General features: G+C 43.1%; 1 protein-coding gene across 1 annotated transcript in view; it reads right to left on the reverse strand.

The window, feature by feature from the left end:
- Nucleotides 1–2,314: 2,314 nt before the first annotated feature.
- PAH (phenylalanine hydroxylase) overlaps nt 2,315–24,369 on the reverse strand; it is a 38,409-nt gene continuing 16,354 nt past the window's right edge. The window contains exons 4-13 of the mRNA XM_032107173.1: nt 20,338–20,426; nt 18,109–18,176; nt 15,666–15,862; nt 15,162–15,297; nt 14,147–14,216; nt 9,234–9,290; nt 8,131–8,226; nt 7,677–7,810; nt 5,415–5,530; nt 2,315–4,834 (exon numbers count right to left, since the gene is read on the reverse strand). Of these exons, the coding sequence (XP_031963064.1) occupies nt 4,791–4,834; nt 5,415–5,530; nt 7,677–7,810; nt 8,131–8,226; nt 9,234–9,290; nt 14,147–14,216; nt 15,162–15,297; nt 15,666–15,862; nt 18,109–18,176; nt 20,338–20,426 (1,007 nt within the window). The 3' untranslated portion in view covers nt 2,315–4,790. The remainder of the gene's footprint in view (nt 4,835–5,414; nt 5,531–7,676; nt 7,811–8,130; nt 8,227–9,233; nt 9,291–14,146; nt 14,217–15,161; nt 15,298–15,665; nt 15,863–18,108; nt 18,177–20,337; nt 20,427–24,369) is intronic.

Genomic DNA, 24,369 nt, shown 5'->3' on the forward strand with positions numbered 1-24,369 from the left:
CTTCATTGGGAGATAGGGGAGGGGATTGCAATAGCCAGGTGTTGAGTGGAAACTGCCTGAGGGTGAGGGAGAAATGGCCCAGGGAATTGGTGGGACTGGAGATGCAGGGTGTCTGTGTGGGCGGTGAGCTCAGAGCTGCCAGAAGCAGGGAGACAAGTCTGTTGCTGTGTGTCAGGCGGAGGGATGTTTATGTTGGTCGTGCCAGACGCATCAAGGGAAGCCGCCTGTATGGGATGTGCGCAAGACCCAAAGATGGCCCTCCTCCCCTTGGTGCCTTCAAAGTGCTATCCTTCTTCTCTGTTTGAAGGTGTCTGCAAGCTGTTCAGCCCTGGATGGGGATTCCTTTGTGGAGAGGCAATCAATTAGCCTGAACTTCATTTACATCTCCCAGTCTGGACTGACCTGCACAGTGTCTGAGACTGTCCTGCCTCCCCACTCTCTCACCTCACTGGGGCCCTCTCGGTATTGTCTACAGCCCCAGTGAACCAATGGGGTCTTCTCCCAAATCACAGCCCAATCCAAGTATTGTCTTCCCTGCACAGACACAATTCTGGGAGTGCCAGAGACATCTCAGCCAGAGTCAGAACTCATTGCCTACTTCTGAGCTTTTCCTGCTCACAGGACCTGAACCTTTTCTACCCTACCCCTCCAAGAGACGAGTGCTTCCTCCAGGCTACATTCCTCAGTTGGAACTTGTTTCATGATTTTATCTCCAGCGAAATAGGCTCTTAAAAAAAAAACAGGGTCGCACCTTTTTCGCGGGTGGCAGGACAAGGTCCAGCGGAATTCAGCTCTGCTCCTGACAGGGCAGGCACATCTTCCCTTCCCTTTTACTTGACATCAACAAACCTGGTTTTGGATATGAGTATCTATATCTTCATACCCCCAGTTACAGTGGGCCAGACCCCCTGTGAAGGTCATCCTGCAGGTCCAGAGATAAGACCACCCCTCTGGCCTCCCTTTGGAGATAGAGCCATTTTTTATGTCCCCCTTAGCTTATCCTGGCTTGATCACACCCCCAAGTGCTATAGTGCTCTTGCCTCTTCCCTGGCCAGGGAAGAGAAACAAAATTTTGTTCTATAAGGATCATGACAGCACCATGGGTTCCCTTGGGCCAAGACAGAGTACTGGGAAGGTCTCAATTTCCTCATCTACATTGCTGACAGACAAACCCATGGTGAATTTCACAGCACCATGCCCAGGAGGCAGGTCTCAGCATCCTGAGGAATGTTGGCTCCACCAGACCTCAGGCACAGTGGGCTTTGCAGGGTGTGGTGAGTGCCAGCCTAGGAAGAGGCATCTCCCAGCCATGCCCAGCCTGGGCCCAGGGCTCATGAGACAGGCTACAGTCTGCCATGCAGAACGCAGCCCTGTTGCCCACTGCAGCACCCTCCAGGCCTGGCTTGTGTCCCAGGTGACTCCAGGAGGGCAAGGGGGCATCTGAGAGGTGGTGAATGGCAGCTGCAACTGAATTAATTGGGTGGAGAAGTGGGCTTTAAAAGGGGAAAAGGCTCTTCCTACTCCCACATTCTCCAGCAGTGGTGGCAAGGCTGGGCACAGGAGAAGAAGGCCATGTCTGATCACAACCAACCTGCCCTTTTTTACTGTGCTACCACTGCAGATATCTCCACCCTGTATGAGCAGAGTGCCTCTCATTTGAGATGGATGCAGCATTAATATTTTTAGTTTATTTAGGTTAATTTAGATGGTTACATCTGAACATCAAAATTCTGTGACAGCTGCTGGCGTGGTTTGAAGCAGCAGAGGGACGTTCAAAAAGGATCCACTCCTGTGGACTGCTCCTGTGCTTAATCCTTTTTTCAACAATTTCTGCATTCTTTGGGGAATAGAATGTCCCCTCTCCAAGGCTGGTGTCAGATCTAGGCATCTTAAGACACCCACAGGAGTCCACTAGTGCTGACAAGCCCGCCCTCCATTACAATCATTGACCCGGGCCAAGGTCACTGTAAAGGAAAGAGCTTTATGAAAGGGCTTCTTCAATCATCTGAAACTGAGTTGGAGGTGGGGACACCAAGAAATGTGATTATAGTGGGATAGAAGAGATGAAGGCTACTCAGAAGATTAGCTTGGGATAGCTTAGAGTAGCACTCAAAGATTTATGGAGTGTGCAAATGCAGAGAAAGCTGGGCTTTGTTGTGCATTTCTAGGTAATGATACACATTAAGAAGGTTTTTTGTTTGTATCTGTTGTGAGACGGTTGGCGATGAAAGAGACGGGGCAGATTGCTTGGATGCAATAAGCCGATTTTATTGATACAGAGCTGAGCATTTATACTTTTTTTGCAGTTATATAAGCAGTTATATAAGCAGCAAACACTATAACAACCATATCTATGTTTCTTAATAACATTGCAAAACCAGAAGCTAGCACTATCACAGGTACATACCCAGCATGCCTTTTATGCTGACTGTTTCATTATAGGCCTTAGTGCCTGCCACGGTTTGCAGTCTAGCAGCGTTAGCGCGTCTGCTTCTGACATGAGTTTAGCAGTGCTCTCACTTCTGCTTTCTAGCTGTATCTCCACATGTATCAGTCTCATAATCTTGGCTGGATGAGTGACAACCAGCTAGTGCAAGAGAGCCTTTTTGTGTGTTGGGGAACAGCTCAGACAGGCATGCCCTCCTACCTGGGTATCTAGTTCTGGTTGACTTGTGTGATTACCATACAGGAGGAATTACACTGTTCAGATAATGCAAAAAGCATTTTCCTACACAGCTGTAGCTTTCTTTAAGCATGGAAATAAGAAGTCACCCATTAAGGAGTACTATTTAAAATGTGATTTATTTGCAGTATTTGGAGTACTTATGTACAAGCTATTTGTTCTGCAAGAAAATCTACTTTCCATACATTTCCTCTGCTTTTAAAATGCTGAACATTTAACTTTTTCTCATCTCTGTCTTGCTGAGCAGCCATGCTATGCTGCTTTGGCTGGAGCTATTGCTCATTTAAACCTGCATTAAGGGACAGAGAATGAGACATGTGGCATCAATATTCTCTAACTATTCCACTTGCACATAAAAGAAAATCATGAATCCTGGGTTCTCAATATCACCATGTAACTACTGTCATTCATAGCAACAACCAGAAGCAGAGGAGCTTGGAAAGCTGTCTGAGGATTAGTTTGAAAGACTTTACCCTTGGGATGAAATGGTCTCTTTGTAGCATACAGTTACTGCATGGGTCCTATTATATTAAGAGAGAAAAAGATGGGCTACTTTCTCACTGAAAATACATGTCAAGTGGGATTGAAAGATCTAGAGGGACATTGTGATGAGAAAAAAAGGAATAAAAAAGATAGAGATAAAAAGGATTACTTCAAAGCATCAAAATGATACCATTTTGCATAAGTATATGTGTATTAAAAAGAGTTCCAGCTGGTATCCTTAGATTAATGTTATTACCTACCATATATATAATGAAAACAGATGCACTTTCTATCTTCCTAAAAGATGATGCTTACATTAAAGCAGTATTGATTTTCAAACTATAAATACGAAATCAATACTACAGCAGGTATGAGACTCATGGACTTTCAAATGCCTCTCTGACTGTCCTAACAGAAATGTGACCCCTGAGTCATGTTAGTGTCATGATGCAAAATTGTTTCAGGCTGGAAATACTGTTCAGCTTTGCTTTCCTCCCTTCTGCTCCAATGTTCAAGTGCTGATTCCCGCCTTCAGCCAGGAGGTATTATACAATGCAGACCAGTCTTAGAGGGCATTTAGCTGATTTGAGTGAAATTTATTGGATAAACACAGAAACAGCTTCCTGAACGGCAAAACTCTTCTCTCTCCATGCTCAGCCATTGAGTTAAGCTGGAATCACCTTTGGTTCCATTTGCTTACTCAGCTGAGATATACTCCAGGAAAAATAAAACTGCTTTCACCAAAAAAAGGGAGATTAAAACTCAAATGGGCAGTGGAGATTCAAAAAGGTGTCATCACTTAGGGCCTGTCTTGAAAGATAACATGTTTGGATTTGAATGCAGTGAGATGGGACATAGCTGACCCAGGTCTTCCACAGCTTTGGTGGGGCCTCTAGCTACAGATAGGGGGTGAGTTAGGGGTTGGAAGGCTCTGATGTCTTCAGCTGCATTGCAACAAGCACTTCCTCTCCATTTCAAAGGTGCTGGTTTCTACCTTCTAGGTTGTGAGAGCAGAAAGTTAGGAGACACCTCGCAGCAGTATTGAATAAGGCACTCTCAGGGAAGGACACACACAAAAAAATGTAGCCTTCACACATAAGCCTTCCACAGTGAGTAGCTGAGTATGTCTATTAAGAGAAATCTCCCACTATACCCTGAAAGATCTCCCTTTCAGGATATAAGATGAAAAGTGAAGAGTTTCAGACTCCGTGGAAACCTTGGACAACTGGGAGGGACTGAGGGGAGAGTGACTGTGACAGAAGGCTCTGTCATCATTGACATCCCATTCCTGGTCCCAGACCTCACAGGTGCAGCAGATTATTGCTCTGCATGGTGAAGATCTCCTCCTTCTGCTAACCTTTGGCACAAAACATATATAGGCTTCCCCCAGATTCCCAGAAATAAGGTAATTTTTATACATTAGTGAGAAAAAAATGGATTAGTGGCTGAAGGCCAGAAGAGTTGAGGGTCACCTGCAGATGTCTGTTTCATTGATAATCTCTAATAATTAAGATATATAGCATAAGCATTCCTGCACTACCCTGCAAGATAAAAGATTGAGGCTAGACAAATACTGGCACTTGCACATGGTAGCTTCTAGTCACTAGCAAGTTACAGCAAATCTTCATTTTATCTTCTGGAGGGCGTTGCAAAGGATCCCAATCTCACCTGCAAAGGAAATAATCAGAGCAGTTAATTCCATAGCTAGCCCATTTCTAACACTCCTGTATATTTTTTACCCTTTATCTCCATTCTCTTAAAGAATAGGGTGGGCAGAGAAGTGCTGAATTGGACATATTTATTAGGGTATTACTGGAGTCAGGTTTGCAGAGTCAGCCTCTTGGCTTCATCAGCCATACAAGGTTGGCTCACAGGATCAGAGGAGCTGGCTCTCTGCAGGCTAGCCAATGTGAGGGGGAAAATGTGATTAAACCCACGTTTCTCCTTCTCTTCCTTACCAAAACCAGCTAGACCCACACATCAGGATCCACCTCAAGGCCATCTGACCTTCTCTAGCATCTCCCTCAAAACTGGGTCTTTCAGATTTAAGAAGCTACAGTCAAGTGAAAATGCTTGTTGAAGCTTGGTTAGAATTGGGAAGTTATTTTTTCATGAGAAAGGAGATGTGTGCTGCCTTATCTTCGATAGGCTCAGAGCATTAAATGCAACCAGATGGAATCTGCCTTGTGGTTCCTATTTCTGACCCAAGTTTTGAGGAATTCAAGGTAAAAAATCTGTAATTTCTTACTATTGATGGTGTCAGCTAAGTTCTTCAGCTGCTTTGCATTGTCCAAGACTTCAATCCTCTGGGTGTAGGGATTATACCGAACAGAGAAAGGACGAGGGATTGTTTGAGCAAATTTCCTGATGAAAAAAGCCATAAACAAATGTACAGTTGAATTTTTTTTTCCACTAACTCTTTTCTCGGTGTGTGCATTTGTTGATTGTGGGGATAAGAAAATCTATGGGAGGAAATAACTGAAATTCCTGCTGAGTGATCTGAGACCTGTAACGTTCTGCAACACACTTGAAACTGCATTTGTCCTTATCACCTCTGTTTTTCCTGAACAGCACTAATTAAGCCATTGACATGGCAACACCACTCCTGGTATAGGCCAACTATGTAGCAACCAGGATCTGCCAAGCTTGAAAACCTATTTTCCTTTCAGTAGTGCAAAATGTAGGAGTTCTAATCCAAGTCTGAGTTTCTGGGAAAATAAGGTCAAGTCTCTATGCCATCCTGGTGTGCCAAGGTGCAAGCAGAGACCTACCTTCAGGCATGGTTTGTAATAGCTTCCAGGTAATTTAAGAGCTAGAAGATGGTTAATGGAGTGAAGCAGCATTCTCTGTTGCAAAATAGTTAATTCCATGTCAGAAGCATTAAGATTTTGGTATCTTGGAAAAATATTAATTTGCATAATCACAGAACTGTGGAAAGAAGGACTCTGAATGAGATGAGATGAGATGAGATGAGATGGTCAGAGCTATTGTTCCAGGCTCCTTGTAGACCCCAGCAGGATACTGGCTTATATATCTGCTTTGTATTACTGAAGTTATTGCTGAAAGAGGAAGGGAAGCACGCAGGAGCTGATTATGGAGCCCCACTACACAGACTGTCACTCAGCAGGGTAAATCCCCTACACGAGAACAGTGGAATATGCTGGATACCACCCCCATAATGCTTCTTCAGTTTAAACCTAATTATTATCAGCTAAGGACATTGTCTCCAGCAGAATTCAGTGTGAAAAGGCCACAAGGTGTGACAGTGAAAAAGTATTACGTTGACTATGATGAATTTAGCAGCATTGGTATAGTTTTTCTAAGAGGAGAGATCACATTAGAAGATAGCTTTCCTAAATCTCAGCTGAAGGTGAGATGCCTGTTAGAAGATGAATGCCTTAAGCTGAGATCTTTTAGGTCAGTATAAGAATAATTCTTCAGAAAGGTATTCTGTTACACACAAACACACATGTCCAGATGCAAGCCACTAACACAGGCATTGGGCCAAGCCCCAAAACCTCTATCTCAATTTAACCACTTTTGTAATTTGGCCACTGAAACAAGTAAAAAATCTCCAAGATATTCTGTTGCTGCTAACTAAGGCAGCATCTTCCACTTCCTCAAGGAACTTGCTACTCAGTTGGAGATGTATACAGAGAAGACAGAAGCTGTGTGCAGGATATTAATAGCACAGACCAGAAGAGAAGGCCATTTTTCCCAGGTCTTTCCCCAGAGAAAAGGGCACAAGGAGAAGCTGCAGGCTTATGACAACTAAGGAAGCAGCAGGGGAGAGAGCTAGGAAGGCCTCAGAGCTGGGGAGCCTGAGGTAGCAGAATATCTTGGGATGCAACATAGTTTCTCTGTGAATGGTACAAAGATAAGGGACTGCAGGTCTGGGACAAGTCCCTGTGTGGCATCTCCAAGTGAAAAATCTGTTGAGTGTGAACCAAGGCTAACTCCCAGTGGCTTGACTAACATCCAGAAATATGGTGTGGTGTGTTGTGTTTCAACAGGAATAGAAATTCTGTCAAGGTGAAAACCAAGCTGAAGCCCAAACATGGGCTGAGATATCCCTGTTACAAGAACCAGAACTGAACCTGGACATAAGTTCAGAGGAAAAGGAGTGGATGCCACGAGAATTTTTCACAAGAACTGATAATTCTAGTAATGGTAAATTTACTTGGTTTGCATTAATTAGACAGATTTAACCTTAAATGTTGGTGTAATTGCAATTGAACTGATAATTTTTTTGTTGCATTTTGGTTAGAGAGATGAAACTCTTAGTTACACTAAGCACAATTCTTGGCTTCATACGTAAGGTATATTCCTGTTATTGCTCATTTTTGCCCAAGATTCTGAAAATGTAAAATGTTTATCATCTTTAGGCATTGCAGAATTTTTTCTAATGCCTCTCAAAACATGACTGTAAACCCAAGACCCCTTATGGCAATGGGATCCAATGTATTTGCAACAGATAAGAATGGGTTCTTCTCTGGAATGACTGGATTACCTCAGCTTTTCTTTTGCATCTTTAAAACTTTCAGCAACATAGTAGATAGGCTGGAACTCAGTTACGGGGTATTTCTGCACGGAAGTCTTCTCCAGGATTAGAGGCTGAATCTCAGGCTTACTTGATAAACAATACTATGAACAAAAAGGTAAGAAATTTATTTCAGTTTAAGAGGGTTTGAATGTGCTGTGAAAGAAATAAAGAGCCACCCCATTTCAGACAGGGAAGAGTTGCTCCTGTGGTATAAAATGATAATGTGATTTATTGGGAAAGAAGCAGGTGTGAGTTCCCTGTGTATCCATACACTTACACATTTATCAGAGCTCTACAATGAAGCACCACATTTCATGCTACTTCTATGCACAAAGTATGAAGCGGCACCAAAGACCTGAAGACATTCAGAAAATAAATTTGAATAATTCTAAAGATACTTGAAAAATTTTCTAGAACACACCTGCAGCTCCCCAAATGAAGACAGCAGCCCCGCACCATATGCCTTGAGGGAATCTCCTTCCTTACACAGTCCAAACTCAACTGTAAACCAGTAAACCTGGAAAGAAAATGAGACAGAGACTTACAATTCCTTGGTCAAAAGTAATATGTGTACACCATTTATTTGAAGACATTTGGAGTTTTCATTTCTATATAAAATGTTGTCGTGTCAAATCCAAGTGTATAAATGCAATAAATGTTCCTTCAGATTGAAGTTTTCCTGGGACAAGCACAGCACTAGATTCTGTGTGCCTGGGAATCAGTTCAGTTCCCTGACAAACAAAGCTGTGTTTTACTGTGCTTATCTTTGTCAGCAGGGGCAATGAAACTATAGTAATAAAGCTTTACTGTGGCTGGCCAACCCAGGGGAAGTTTGAACATTAGTTTAGAAAAGTTTGAGTCCTGCTTCATACGGGGCATCTGACTGCAGCAGGGGCTTAACAGGCTGTTGGTGCAATAGGGAAGGAAGATGGTGTGTGGCCCAATTTGACTCCTGGGTCTGTCCTTTTGGAGAGATACCTGCCCTGGTTCAGGAAAACTACCCCATCTATCAGACACGTCAAAGCTGGTGAAATTCTTTGTCCAGGTGGCCCCCAGTTGGCATTGGGGCGCTAATCTCAGAGGAACACCCTCGTTTTTATTCGAAGTTTGCAGTTCTGGGTCTCAGTAGTCTCAGAGGTAGCATCCAGGTGAGCTATGTTGACTGCAGAGGACATGATCTGCCTGGCAAAGTGCAAGAGATGCTTGAAGGTAAAACAACTACAGAAGCTGTCTCTTGAAATTTCCTGTGGGGATGTAGTAACATACAATCTTTTCTTGCCCAATATGTTTGTGCTGGAGGAAATCTAGTTTGGGCTTCTGTGTTTAATCACAACTGTCACTTTGAATAAGGGGTGCCAAAGCTATTTTCCTTTAATGCAACTGTTTCAGGGTGGGGTTTTCCAATCGTGCTCTTCCCTCTGATCCCATTCAGCTCTATGGGAGTTCTATCAGTGACTTCAGTGGCAGCAGAATTAAGGCAACACAGGGTGCATTGGAAAATTGAGCCCTCATTTATTAAATTACCGTAGCAAGTTTCTCGATGAAATCATCTGGAGCTCCCAGAGATGCCAGTCCAATTTCCTGTAACAATAAACCACTATTCTTCAAGCTGTTTATTGCAAACATTCTTCCTGCCCCCTCTTATGTCATTGCTCACATTTTAAATGTTACCATTGCTTACTACCACACACAAATGTTTACAGGACACGTTCCTATCATGCAAGATCAATTTTAAACCAGAAATCTCGCCAAAAATGAACAAAGGGTCTTGTCCAAATGTCATTTATAAGGCATGATCCTTTGTGCCTGGTACAAAGCCCATTGAAGTCAAATAAAATTTTCCTCTTGCATTGACAGGCTTTTGATCAAGTCTACAATGAACATCTGAGAGAATGATAGGGGTAAAAGGAGGCAAATCAATCACACCTACATACCTTATATATTTCTCTTTGTTTTGATGGGTCCTGATTAAAGGAGTTTTCCTGGAGCCTTGAATGAGCTATTTTTTCTGAATGACAGGGCATGATTTGAAAGAGTTTATTCATACCTTGGAAGATAAAGGAGATTTTTCTGGGAGGCATGCACTAGCTGGATTCAAAAGACAGACACGTGAGACTACGTATAACCAGGTTCCTTTCTTGATTTGCTCTAGGGAGGACTGCATAGTGCAAAAATCAGAGGGCTCCCCCCACACACGGAAAAGACATTGGAGCAGCTGTCACCATGTCAAATCCTACTAAGCCAAGGTACAGTAGCAAGTTGTCTAGAAGGAAAAACCAGTTCTGGGAAAGGACAAAGCCTGAATATGATACTGAGACCTTACTAAGATCAAACTGACTTTAAAATTTTGAGATGTTACATCAAGCCAGCCTTCCTGCCTTCCTTGTTTTCCTCATTCCCTCTTCCGCATTCCTCTTTTTCTCTCTTTTTTCGTTCTTTTTTCACTCTTCCCTTTCTCTCTTTTCTCTCTTTCGTTCCCTTTTTTCTCTCTTCCCTTTCTCTCTTTTCTCTCTTTCGTTCCCTTTTTCAATCTTCCCTTTCTCTCTTTTCTCTCTTTCGTTCCTTTTTTCACTCTTCCCTTTCTCTCTTTTCTCTCTTTCGTTCCCTTTTTCTCTCTTCCCTTTCTCTCTTTTCTCTCTTTCGTTCCCTTTTTTCTCTCTTCCCTTTCTCTCTTTTCTCTCTTTCGTTCCCTTTTTTCACTCTTCCCTTTCTCTCTTTTCTCTCTTTCGTTCCCTTTTTTCTCTCTTCCCTTTCTCTCTTTTCTCTCTTTCGTTCCCTTTTTTCTCTCTTCCCTTTCTCTCTTTTCTCTCTTTCGTTCCCTTTTTTCTCTCTTCCCTTTCTCTCTTTTCTCTCTTTCGTTCCCTTTTTTCTCTCTTCCCTTTCTCTCTTTTCTCTCTTTCGTTCCCTTTTTTCTCTCTTCCCTTTCTCTCTTTTCTCTCTTTCGTTCCCTTTTTTCTCTCTTCCCTTTCTCTCTTTTCTCTCTTTCGTTCCCTTTTTTCTCTCTTCCCTTTCTCTCTTTTCTCTCTTTCGTTCCCTTTTTCTCTCTTCCCTTTCTCTCTTTTCTCTCTTTCGTTCCCTTTTTTCTCTCTTCCCTTTCTCTCTTTTCTCTCTTTCGTTCCCTTTTTTCTCTCTTCCCTTTCTCTCTTTTCTCTCTTTCGTTCTCTTTTTTCTCTCTTCCCTTTCTCTCTTTTCTCTCTTTCGTTCCCTTTTTTCTCTCTTCCCTTTCTCTCTTTTCTCTCTTTCGTTCCCTTTTTTCTCTCTTCCCTTTCTCTCTTTTCTCTCTTTCGTTCCCTTTTTTCTCTCTTCCCTTTCTCTCTTTTCTCTCTTTCGTTCCCTTTTTTCTCTCTTCCCTTTCTCTCTTTTCTCTCTTTCGTTCCCTTTTTTCTCTCTTCCCTTTCTCTCTTTTCTCTCTTTCGTTCCCTTTTTTCTCTCTTCCCTTTCTCTCTTTTCTCTCTTTCGTTCCCTTTTTTCTCTCTTCCCTTTCTCTCTTTTCTCTCTTTCGTTCCCTTTTTTCTCTCTTCCCTTTCTCTCTTTTCTCTCTTTCGTTCCCTTTTTTCTCTCTTCCCTTTCTCTCTTTTCTCTCTTTCGTTCCCTTTTTTCTCTCTTCCCTTTCTCTCTTTTCTCTCTTTCGTTCCCTTTTTTCTCTCTTCCCTTTCTCTCTTTTCTCTCTTTCGTTCCCTTTTTTCTCTCTTCCCTTTCTCTCTTTTCTCTCTTTCGTTCCCTTTTTTCTCTCTTCCCTTTCTCTCTTTTCTCTCTTTCGTTCCCTTTTTTCTCTCTTCCCTTTCTCTCTTTTCTCTCTTTCGTTCCCTTTTTTCTCTCTTCCCTTTCTCTCTTTTCTCTCTTTCGTTCCCTTTTTTCTCTCTTCCCTTTCTCTCTTTTCTCTCTTTCGTTCCCTTTTTTCTCTCTTCCCTTTCTCTCTTTTCTCTCTTTCGTTCCCTTTTTTCTCTCTTCCCTTTCTCTCTTTTCTCTCTTTCGTTCCCTTTTTTCTCTCTTCCCTTTCTCTCTTTTCTCTCTTTCGTTCCCTTTTTTCTCTCTTCCCTTTCTCTCTTTTCTCTCTTTCGTTCCCTTTTTTCTCTCTTCCCTTTCTCTCTTTTCTCTCTTTCGTTCCCTTTTTTCTCTCTTCCCTTTCTCTCTTTTCTCTCTTTCGTTCCCTTTTTTCTCTCTTCCCTTTCTCTCTTTTCTCTCTTTCGTTCCCTTTTTTCTCTCTTCCCTTTCTCTCTTTTCTCTCTTTCGTTCCCTTTTTTCTCTCTTCCCTTTCTCTCTTTTCTCTCTTTCGTTCCCTTTTTTCTCTCTTCCCTTTCTCTCTTTTCTCTCTTTCGTTCCCTTTTTTCTCTCTTCCCTTTCTCTCTTTTCTCTCTTTCGTTCCCTTTTTTCTCTCTTCCCTTTCTCTCTTTTCTCTCTTTCGTTCCCTTTTTTCTCTCTTCCCTTTCTCTCTTTTCTCTCTTTCGTTCCCTTTTTTCTCTCTTCCCTTTCTCTCTTTTCTCTCTTTCGTTCCCTTTTTTCTCTCTTCCCTTTCTCTCTTTTCTCTCTTTCGTTCCCTTTTTTCTCTCTTCCCTTTCTCTCTTTTCTCTCTTTCGTTCCCTTTTTTCTCTCTTCCCTTTCTCTCTTTTCTCTCTTTCGTTCCCTTTTTTCTCTCTTCCCTTTCTCTCTTTTCTCTCTTTCGTTCCCTTTTTTCTCTCTTCCCTTTCTCTCTTTTCTCTCTTTCGTTCCCTTTTTTCTCTCTTCCCTTTCTCTCTTTTCTCTCTTTCGTTCCCTTTTTTCTCTCTTCCCTTTCTCTCTTTTCTCTCTTTCGTTCCCTTTTTTCTCTCTTCCCTTTCTCTCTTTTCTCTCTTTCGTTCCCTTTTTTCTCTCTTCCCTTTCTCTCTTTTCTCTCTTTCGTTCCCTTTTTTCTCTCTTCCCTTTCTCTCTTTTCTCTCTTTCGTTCCCTTTTTTCTCTCTTCCCTTTCTCTCTTTTCTCTCTTTCGTTCCCTTTTTTCTCTCTTCCCTTTCTCTCTTTTCTCTCTTTCGTTCCCTTTTTTCTCTCTTCCCTTTCTCTCTTTTCTCTCTTTCGTTCCCTTTTTTCTTTTTCCTTTCTCTCTTTTCTCTCTTTCGTTCCCTTTTTTCTCTCTTCCCTTTCTCTCTTTTCTCTCTTTCGTTCCCTTTTTTCTTTTTCCTTTCTCTCTTTTCTCTCTTTCGTTCCCTTTTTCAATCTTTCTCTCTTTTCTCTCTTTCGTTCCCTTTTTCAATCTTTCTCTTTCTTTTTGTTCTCCTTTTCTCTCTTTTCTTTCTTTTCTTTTTTTATTCCCTTCTTCCCCCGTTCCCCACCTCTCATTCACTGCTCTCTCTCTCGTTCCCTTCTTCCCCCATTCCCCTTCTCTCATTCGTTGCTCTCCCTTTCTCCTTCCCTTCTTCCCCCTTTCCCTTCACTCATTCATTGCTCTCTCTTTCTCGTTCCCTTCTTCCCCCTTTCCCTTCTCTCATTCTTTTCTCTCTTTCTCTTTCCCTTCTCCCTTTCCCTTCACTCTTTTTGTTCTTGTTTTCTCTCGTTTCTTTCTCTCTTTCTTTTCTCTTTTTTGTTCTTTTTCCCTCTTTCTTTCTTGTCTTTTTTCTTTCTTCCTTTCTTTTCCTCTCTTTTCTCTTTTCATCTTTCTCTTTTTCTCTTTTCATCTTTCTCTTTTTCTCTTTTCTTTCTCACTTTCTTTTTCTCTACTTTTCTTTCTCTTTTTTTCACTTTTCTTTCTCTTTTTCTTTCCTTCTTTTTTTCTCTCTCTTTCTTTTCCTTTTTCATTTTTCTCTCTTCCTTTTTCATTTTTCTCTCTCTCTTACTTTCTCTTTTTCTCTTTCTTTTTCTCTTTCTTTCTCTCTCCTTGTCTCTTTTTTTTTTCTCTCTTTCAGTCTTTCTGTCTTTATGCCTTTCTCTCTTCATGTACTTTCCTGTTTTCTGGTACAATGCAGCCAAAATTTTACTGCTTCACCGAGGTTTGGCTTCTTTTCCAGAGACATTAGCACTACCAAAACGAAAGCTCCTCTCCAGGCTTCTCCCATGCTTAGAGCTGGGACAGTTCCTCACTTTACTCAGCCTCCAATGTTGCTCCAATAGAAAACAAAACAAAATCTCCACTTCCCCTAACATTTGAACATCATGGCGAGGTAATAACCCATCTGATTCATGAGCTATGTGACTTCACTCAGAAGGATCAACATCTGCAGAAAGGTTTTAAGATGATGGCTGCACAGGGCCTGTCACAGGCAACTCACACAAGATCATGTTTGGAGTTGGACTTCATGATTTCACCTATGTGAATTGTGTCCAGATTTCAAGCAATAAATAAATCATCTCAGCAACTCTTAAACAGTATCTTTAAGATGAATCTGCACCAACCTTCACCGGTCTTGGATCATCCTCTAAATTACTGTGTGTTTAATTATATAAATAATATAACCACTGAGTAACTTACCTGGGAAAACTGAGCAAAACTGGGATCAGCAAAAAGAGGAACGTGTCCTAGCAGCTCATGACAAATATCACTGCAGGAAAACATTACATGTGAATAACTGTGATTCAGGAAAAGTCCAGCAATGCTGGAATAATGCCCTAGAGCCAGCACATAGTCAAGAGCCCAGTGAATTTGCTCCTACCAGCAGCTATCATTCACAGGAAAACATTTTGCTCTAAAATTACTCTTGTGATGGAAGTGCTTGCAAACCCCAGGGTTTTCTGTGTTTTTGCATCATACATCACTCAGCATGGACTGTTGGATTTTTCAAATACAGAGAAGTGATTTGGTGAGATGGAAAGGGGAAAGGGATAAGACATCCAAAAAAGGCAAAGTCTATGGAAGACATTACAGGCTGGCTTTGTGCATGATGACAATAGGGTAAAGAAAAGCAGGAAGGAAAATCACAAGAATCAAAAATAGAAAAAAGAAAGGGAAAAGATTTTGTGGAAAGTAGAAAGCAAAAAATCCAGGAAGAATTGCAACTATATGAAGCAGAATAAGAAATCTCTTTTAAAAATGGCAAGTGGAAAAGGGCAATGGATGGGGACAGAGAGAAACTGAAATGAAAAAGGGATGGGTTCAATGGTCTGGGTTTCTCCTATCTTACTGCCAGAAGTAAGTATTGCTTGCAATATATCGAGTCCTCCCTGTGCTAGATTTCATACCACTATTTGGGTGCTAATAGCTTAGCTAAATGCCATTGTACACTGCTCTCTTGCATCCCAGCCACCACACGAAGAGGCCTTCAGTAGCAAAACTGTCTCATCTGCCCCAGGAGAACTTGCAGAAATGGATGCAGATTGCTAAACAGAGTAGAAATGCTCTGTAAATGTCTTCAGAAGAGAGCAGTCCCTTGGCTGCTCTCCATTAGCTCTGTTCCCAGGAGTGCTCCAGAGTCCCACATGGTTATTCCGAGTTGGACCTGCTGTTGGAGTGCTGCAGCTTTACACACTTCTCGTGCCAGAGTACTTACGGCTCTGGGGTGTACATGGGCTTGGAGGCGTGGCGGATGTACTGCGTCGAGTGGAACACCCGAAACGCCAGCCCGGCCAGGAAATCCCGAGAGGAGAGCAAGCCTGCAACAGGACGCAGGCGGAACCCAGTGCAGCCTGAAGGGAGACAAAAAGACGGCGTCTTAAAAACAGCTGATGTGTTTGACTTATCTTTATCCAGACTCCTCACAGTGGGAAAAGTCTGTTGGTTGGTTGTTTTGAATCTCCTTATGTTAAATAGAGTTTGTGTCACGGCAGGCAATTTTCTGCCCATGTATGCCACCAGCACAGCATCTGAGCATCTGTCCCATTATGCCCCTGGAAGCATTAGAGAAGGACCTGGGACACAGGATAAGTGATGTGCCCAAATATTATAGGAAGCCTTTGATAAATCGGGGATTGTTTTTCCTTCTCTGGAAGCACCACCCCCACTGATAGCTGAGGCCTTTCATTTCATTTGGTTCTTTAAGGTGCTTCAAACTTACTCTGCAAGAAATTTGAAATATCTTCAAGCTGGGGAATATTGTCCTCCCGGTAGCCACAGTACTTCTCCAGAAGTGGGAACACGTGGTTGTGTTCATAGCAAGCATGAGTTGGATACAGAGTCTTCAGCTCCCTGAAGACAGTGCCCCAGGTTTTCTTCTCCTCTTCCGTATAGGTGACACGAGGAATAGGTTGGCCGCTAGACAGAAAATTGATACCCTCAATAGCAGCAACTGAAAATGTCCTATGCCACCAACATCATGCTCTTTGTCCTTTCCCATCTGCCATTTTTGAAGCATATTGCATTGTGCTTCATATTGCAGCTTTACTAGGACTGGCCAGGAGCTGCTGGTGCAGGAGGGGAGATGCTTTTGGGCAGACATACAGGTGCAAAAGGAGCCTCACTTGTCCCTAGGCACTGGCTGGAAAGGAATCTACTGACCTTGGCTGAGACAATGGCCTTCAGACAGCTCCTTGCATTATTGTGCTAAAAATAAATCAGTGTTTATTTGTCTTCTAAAGGTGTTCTTCTAAAAACACTTGCTGGCTGTTGGTTTCAACTTATTTTTCCTTCTAGATATGAAGGAGCCATTTTATTTCTTGCTCTAAAGAGCATTATGTTTTTAAAAAAAAAAAAACAGGGAAACCATCAGCTCCATAAAACTCCAGTGCTCTGTACCATAAAAGACTCAGACTCCAGCCAGTTTGACTTTTTATAATTGTAAGGAGTAATTATGAGTTAAATCCCACCCTCAGGCCTCCACATGCTTAGCTCATGCTGAAGCTAACAGGGTTATACAATCCCAAGCAATGCAGTTCGGCCTCCTGTGAATAACCAATTCCTTTGCAATAGTGTTAGGGCCATAGGTGAATCCAGCAGCTTTGAAAAATCAAAGGGTTTTAAGCAACTTAATAGGGTTAACATCACTGCTGGAATAATGCTAGAGTTTTCCAAGCCCCAAAGACCCACTGTGAAACTCTTGATGACACCCCACCATCTCCCACTCCCTCATTTTTTTCTTGAGCCTCAGGGCAGCTCCTCTGGAGAATGATCATTTTCTGCCTCTCTGTATTAGCTCTCCTTGATCTGTGGAGCTTTAAACATCAGGTTGAATTATGAGGATTGCAGGGGGATTTTTGTTCCTATAGCACTCCTAAATAATCCTCAACCACCTTCCAGGGCTACAGGGGGAAGCTATGGCTTAAAAACCTTTCAAATTTCAACTAAAAAAAAAAAATCTGGGGATCAATGGGGCCAGAAGCAAAGGAAGGCAGAGGAAAAAGGCAAGCTAAAAGCAAAGGAAGTCCAAGAACTTCACATTAAAGGTGCATTTGGGACTTCAGTCCAGGTCTGTACAGACTGTTTCCAATGTGTCTGAGGATCTGGATAACAGACTGAATATTAATAAGTCACATCTTGGAATATACTGGTTTCAGTTTGAATCTCAGGGGGAAGGGGTAGTTAATATTTTTAATTTTTTGTAGGACTTGGTGAAACTGCAAACTAGAAACTAGAATTTGTGATCCATTACGCAGGAAAGGTAAATCTTCTGTGGGATATCTATGAACGGACACTAGATCTGTTCACACCTGGAAAGAAAATCTTATCCAAATTTTCTAGCTACAAACTGGGCTTCTGCCTTTTTTCACCTGACATTCTGTACTTTTCATCAACCAGTCCAATTTTGTCTCTCATTTTGTGATTACATTATTAGCTCTTTGGCTCAGGGGCTATCTTTTCATCCTGTGCAAAGTGTAGCACAAAATTTACAATATATGTTAATTTTCTCTTTGCAATCACAGTTTTTATCAGTCCCAGCAAGAATCAGGCCCAGTAGTACTGATCTATACACAAGTGTCTCTGAGAACAGAATTTTTTCTCCTCCAGATCTGATCATTGAAAGCAATCAATCAAGCCTGTTCTAACTGAATTCATCATCTCTATTAATTTATTTTTCTTGGGAAATGAAAGCACAAATTGCTGATTGCAGCTGGATTAGACATGATAAAAGTAGAGTATCAGACACTGAATTAGCATCAGAACCATAAGTTATTCATTATTTTAATAGTCTATGCAGATCCTGCTTTAATGTTAATGATAGGCACTCCTCCCCCAGCCCTGGTTTAATGGGGAACACCAGATTTATTCAATGCTCAGGTCTTTGTAGTAGCAACAGTCTGCTGCTCAATTAGACAACAAAGCTTGGAGAGAGGGGTGTTGTGGGGAGGAAAGGGAGATGATGTCTCTTCTGAACGTGTGCCTGGAACAATTTACTTTTGTTTTGCTGCGATTTGGGGATAAATGCACGAACAGGAAGATCTAAACACATGGCAGAGAAAAGCCAACAGATGCTTGTGGAAAAGCAGGGATTGCCAGCAGGATGAGCACCCTAGGAGAGGGCAAGAGATGAGGGCTTGCTTTCTGCCCATGCAGTGGGTACTCACTGTCTGTAGTTGTAGGCGATATCCGCGAACTCCTTCCTCCGGGCCCGGTACACAGGATCTTTGAACCCCTGAAGAGAAACAGCCACGGTCACTGCATGCATAAGGGAAAAGGTGAAGAGCCTTCCTCCCAGTGAGCACCCTCAGGTATGGCTGGTGCAGTCCAAGAAGTGCAGCAAGATCAGTGGGAAAGCTGCCTCTGTTCTGCCCGGCTCCACTCACACAGGGCACCGCTCCTTCTCGGGCTGCAGAGCCCCCGGAGCAGCCACTCAGCCACAGTCCCTCACCACCCCTCGCCACCCAAGTCCTTTTGTTTTCTCATTTCCCCTTCCTGTAACATAGGGAAACTTGCTCCTTTTACAGCAACAACAAGGTGCTCCTGGCAAGAGCAGCACAGAATTATCAGTACTTGGATAACCCTGCCCTTCTTGTTTCCCTTGAAGCTTGCTGCTGTCCCTGGCACAGCTGGGCTGCTCTAGAGGAGCAGAATCAAAACACATTAGAAACACATTCATCAACTCAGCCAGACTTCTTAGGCAGATTTTCAGCATGAACCACACTTAAAAGCGCTCATTTTCAAACTGCTAGAGGATCAGTAGCCATTTAGCAGGCCAAAAACCCCCTATTTGTAGTACAAATTCAACCATTTGAAGGGAATTAATGACTACAAAGAATGTCTAATAGACCTTGTGGTTGGGAGCTTGACCTTTGCAGCTAATTACCAACAAAACCAAGGATAAGAAATAAAACCTCTAAATCTTCATCTGGGATAATCATTCTTCTACCCCAGTGTGCCTGCTGTTTAGACTAAAAGATCCCCAGGAACAGGAGTGCCTTCATGACCTGGAGTGTAGAAACATCCTCCTTCCAAGCTAGGATGCCTTTCTGCAAAGCAAATAGGAACAGCTCCCTGGGCACTGCATCCCTTAGTGGTGAATAGCACAACTGGACTGAGAGGCCACAAAACAAAACCAAGAACAGGAGGTAGCTGAAGTGGAGTGTAAATTCAAGAGTGTGGATCAAAAAGATGTAGCCAATGGCCAAAAAAATGCGCTGTCCAAGATTAACCTTTCATGGAGGTCGTTGTGATTAAATTCCGTGCATCACTTAACTACAAAAACACAGGCTCCTTTAATGTCTCTTGTTCTGCACTCTGTGGACTGTCACACCTATTTACCCCAGCAGCTAGATTTCTTTTTCAAGGCACAAGTGCTCACTAACTAATTCTAGGAACTGGAGGAGAGACGCTTCATTCCTTTATACATATTTTTCTTTTTATATATTTTTCTTTTCTTTTTTGGATTCTTTTTTTTCAAATACAATCTTGGTCTATTCCTGCGTGACACACAAGGGGGCCATTGGCTCAGTGTACCTCCTTTCATTCTGCCTTTCATGTGACCACAGTGAACATCATGAATCATTGTACATGGTACATAACACGTCTCGAATTAAGCAATAGGTAGTGAATGACTAATCACCCCATCTCAATTAAACTAATAGCAGCAATTTTTGTTGCACTGCATGTAATTTATTTATAATCATCCTGTCTCAATTAAACTAATAGCAGCAATTTCTGGTGCATTGCATGGAACTCAGTGTGTTTTGACAAATGAAAGTGAGTTGTTGTTTGCTTGGAGAGGGAATAGAGGCAGAAAATATTCTTGTATGTGAACAAAACTGAAAAACTGCAAAACAAATTTTTTTATCGCTAAGTCAATGAACAAAACTTTCTGATGCTGCCATTTAAACCACACACTTTTTGAACCAAGAACCTCTTCTTTTGTCATGTCTCACCACAAAAGTACCATGTCAGAGTTAACAAGCACATAACAATACACTGAGCTATATCATGTGTATGTAATCAAGGATGAAAAACTTTCTATCTCTGGGCTATAATATGTTGCTTTTTCTTGTTAGTGACACACAAAGTGAGCCTGAAATCACTACATCAGAGCCTCTTGGGAAAACTACAGGTGTCCTTGTGGTGGCCCTGTGCTCTGAAAACCACTACGACTTTTAAGATCTCCTGGCATTTGCTCAATGATAGCAACCTTTGGTTTGATTTACTCCATAATCAGGGATTGGGCTGATTCTAACCCTAGAAATGTGGTAACCTTCTTGTCCTGTACCATGTGAGATTTAGTCTACTAGATCTGTACTAAAGCAGAGCAAATGTAAATGAGAGAAACATCTGTGCCAATAAATAGAAAAAATGCTAAAAAAAATTCTTACAGGATGATCAGCATCCAATTCTGCTCCATAGCTTAGGATCTGATTGGCAAACCTGTCCAGCTCCTGGATACTTCTCGGGAACCACGGCACTGCAAAACAGAAAAGAAATAGAGACTGGTGTATTTCTTTGTTACGTGGTTTTGGGCCTTCTTCTGATATTTTCATCTTTTCATCATAAATATAAAGAAACATGTGCTAAATTCTTTCAATCCTTTTCCCTGTAGTAGGAGACAAGAACAAACCAAGCAAGTTGCCTTGAATTTGTAGTTGTTTTGCACTGTTGGAAGAATACAGAGCATCAAGAGTGTCTGACCCTTGGTGCAGAGACTGCTTGTAACGTTTGTGATTTTCTGTTTATTACTTCTGTTCTCTTGGCTTGTCAAAATGTAGAAAATTTTCACAATAAGCCAGAATCACCCCTTTCAAAGGAACAACAAGAAACCCCACAACAAGGATACAGAATTTTTGTGCTCTCTGAAACTCTCTTTCTAAGACCTACTCGGTGGCCCCACTTGAGCTAGGATTCTGAAACAAAACTATCAATGGCATTCTAATACCTCAGACTAGCATTGGATCAGTGCAGTCGTTACGCAATAATGCATTAACTTGATTAACTTTCCTGGCCTGGTTCTCTATTGCCTTGTAACTCATATTCTATACACGCTGTCTATAGCCCAGCCAGCAGGAGAGAAGGACCATGTTGACTACACAGCGTGTAACGCCCATGCGACCCTCTCTTTACCGAAGGACATAAGGTGAAGGACAAAGGAGAAGCACAGGGACATCCAGATGTGATGTGTTGAGATAGAAAAAAGAGTAAGTCAAGTGTGTTCATGGCAATTCAGTACAAAGACTGAACAGGGGCAGCCTGTATCAGTAAAAGTTTGCAATTCATTGAGACACTTTCTTGCACAAATGGGTGTTGCTTGCTCAGCCAGTGCTTGGAAAACATCTGATCCCCCTCTGTGGCTCTCTGCTCAGCTGGGAGCCCTGCTGCTCGGCCATACCTCCCCATCTTACGTGGGGGGGTTGTGCCAAGTGAACCCGATCCTCGGCCAGCAGCTGCTGAACGAGCTCCCTGCAGTGCCTTGGTGATGGGGCTCATACCACACCTGATGGACCACCTACGGGATCGGAGGATCTCTCTGTCTCCGGGACTATTCAGCCGTGCTTTGTGCTGAGCCTCACAGCACGGAAGGCACTGGTGGCACTGGGTTTCTGCGAGGCACCTGCGCAGAGGCGCTGCAGCAGCCTTTCAGGGCACACTTTGGCCGCAGAGAGAGCGCCCGCTCCCCTGACTGCTGTCCCACCGCCAGCCTGGCTCCGTGCAGCGCTCCCGCTGGGAGCCTTCACATCAGTTTCCGACAGGCCAGGAGGAGCAGGCAGCTGGCAGCTGCTGGCCAGGAAGATCCTGGGCTGCCCGGGCTTCCCGGGATGCAGAGACCCGCCGCGGCGCTCAGCGGTACCCCCGGCCGTGCCTCCCCTTCTCCCGCCTAGCAGAAGTGCGATTTGCTCCGCCCCTCTCCAGGATGCGCACGCTTCTCTTTGCCATGAAAACCAGACTTGAGCAAGTCACTAGATGGCAGCAGCAGACCCAGGAAAGTCCTCAAATGGGTTTCTTCGCTGCTGGATGTACCGCTGGTTCTTCTAGTTGCTCCAGAAACACTCTCCCCCCTCGCTGTTAGAAACTTTCCGGCACCTCCAACTCCTTCACGTAAACTGGTCATAGGGGGGAGTAGAAAAAGGTGTGTTTGATCCATAGGGAGGGGTCACTACTTAGACCAAGTGTAAGGTGAGCACATGCAGCCATCCTGCCCATTTTCTATATGGCTTTATCTCCTGGCTGTATCACTGAGTTTTCTGTGATGGCGGGGAATTGCTTCACTGGTCTGTGCTTCAGACTCCCCACTACCAACCTGAGGTGAGGCACACTGGTGAATGGTTTTGTATTAGGCGCTAGGAAAGAAAGCTGCCTGGCAGTCCCACAGCAAAGGATTTGTCAGTGTGAGAGAGAATAACCACTCTTCTCAAGGATGCACCATGACCTGAAGGGTCGAGGCTGTGCAGAAAAATTGCTGGTGGGGGCTGAAGTCTGCACTGCATTTCAGCAGTGATGTCTGTAGGGCTTTGCTGGCCTGAATCTGGAAGGTCTCACTGGGCAGGGTTTGAATCATTGCTGACTTAGTTTCCACGCTGACTTACTTTCATTAAACGTTTTATTCTCAAGATTGCCTTAGTACTTGGTGCAGAGCTCATGATAAACTCGAGGAAAAACTGACTCTAGGCTGATGTGGTGTCGGTCCTGGCTGTGGAGATAGCTGACTTCCTTTTTCCCTACACAGGCGCAGCAATTTGTCTTCCTGGCATGTAGTACTGATCCTGCCTACCCAAACACCAGCAGCAGCTAAATGAGAGCAGCTCTGAGCTTGCAGAGTTGGGTGAAAGTGGCAGGCTGTGAAAGGAAAATCCCAAAGATACTTCATGCTGTTTGCACCGGCATAACTGGTGTTAAGTTGGGTCCTGGAAAGTGCTGGAAAGAGCCTTCTCAGCTCTCATGGAAACAAGAACCAAAGATTCTGAGCAGAGTCCTGGGGCAAACACTGCGCTAAGTCCATAGAGCCTTCACATCGAGGGCCAGGGTGAAAAAAGGCTACTGGTGGGTCTTCTGCTTAGATATGATGTGCCAGGATGCTGTCCCCAGGCCTCCCAGAAACTATTGAAAAGACCAAATCAGATTACCCCCCGGCTGAATCTATCCCATATTTTGTTTGCAACATCCTCCTCCAGCCCGTTCACCAGACTCGCTGTCTGTCTGCACAGCCATTAATGAATTGCCAGGGCAAGCTCTTGCAACAGTGGGCCTCTGTGAAGGTCTGAGGAGCAAACGTGGGCTGATCAGTAATAAATATTGATTTGTCTGTAAGTGAAACAGCAGCATTTATGGGATGGTGCTGGACACCCAAGTGGTGACCAAATTACCGTGGGGTCAAATGCTGAGCAGAATGCTAATAAGCCATTTATATGAGAGGCAGCGAAGCAGGGGCAACGAGGACTTCTGCAGAATCCTCCATTTGGACCATAGTGAGGAGGGTCAAAGACAGGTCTATGCAATTTATAGCAGTTCAAGGCCCAGGTTTAGCCCTTTTTTAAACAGTCTCAAATGCTCCGGGCCAGCCTCAGGGTCTAGCAAACAAGGCCCCTACAGATCCTCAACTCCCAGCTTGTTTCAGAAATGCAATAAATTGTCTGCATTTCCCTAATGCTGCAACAGAATAATATTTAATTATTTTTATTTATGGGCTCCAAGTTTTTGGAAACAAGATACCCATCTTGTTTCCAAAAAGAGTCATTAAGAGATGCACTGTGTTTTTACAACACATCTTTCCATCTACACAAAGAGCTTTGGGCCCAGCAACTGCCAGCCCTTCTCATCTGAAACTCTAAAGCTACATTTGGATTTAGAGCATTATGCTGGCCTGCTCTCACCTAAAATTACACTGTTGATCCAAATCTGATATTTGTAACTATTTAAATGTGTCAGTTAAATTTTGCATTTAGTTACGAAAAGATATTTAACTTAGTTACGAAAAGATAAAAAGCAGTTACAGGGACCCAAAAAAAAAAAAAAGAGAAAGAAAAAAGAAAAAGCCATTCATTTATCCCTTGCCCAATAAAGCACATATACACAGTGTTTAACACTGAGCTATACAGAAGGGACAGAATACAGAAATTTCCTCTGAGTGCCCACAAAGCAGTGCCCCAAGAATGGGACTGTGTGCTTCCCACAGGAAACAGAAAAATAAGGTTTTTCTTTCTCAAATCAAGAGCATGAGCAAAATGAATCCTTAGCGGGGAAGAAATAAGAGCATCTTAGGCAGTGGTAAAAGAATCAGTCCCACGGGATCCCAGACTTCCTCTGGAAGAAAACCTTCCCAGCCTTTACCTGCCCACTGAGACAAGTGTGGCAATAGCCCCACAAACCATATGTCTGAGATTTTGCTCCCTGCAGGCACAGTGCTCTTGTTCTGTGTT

Source organism: Corvus moneduloides, chromosome 4, assembly GCF_009650955.1.
Source record: "Corvus moneduloides isolate bCorMon1 chromosome 4, bCorMon1.pri, whole genome shotgun sequence".
NCBI lineage: Eukaryota > Metazoa > Chordata > Aves > Passeriformes > Corvidae > Corvus > Corvus moneduloides.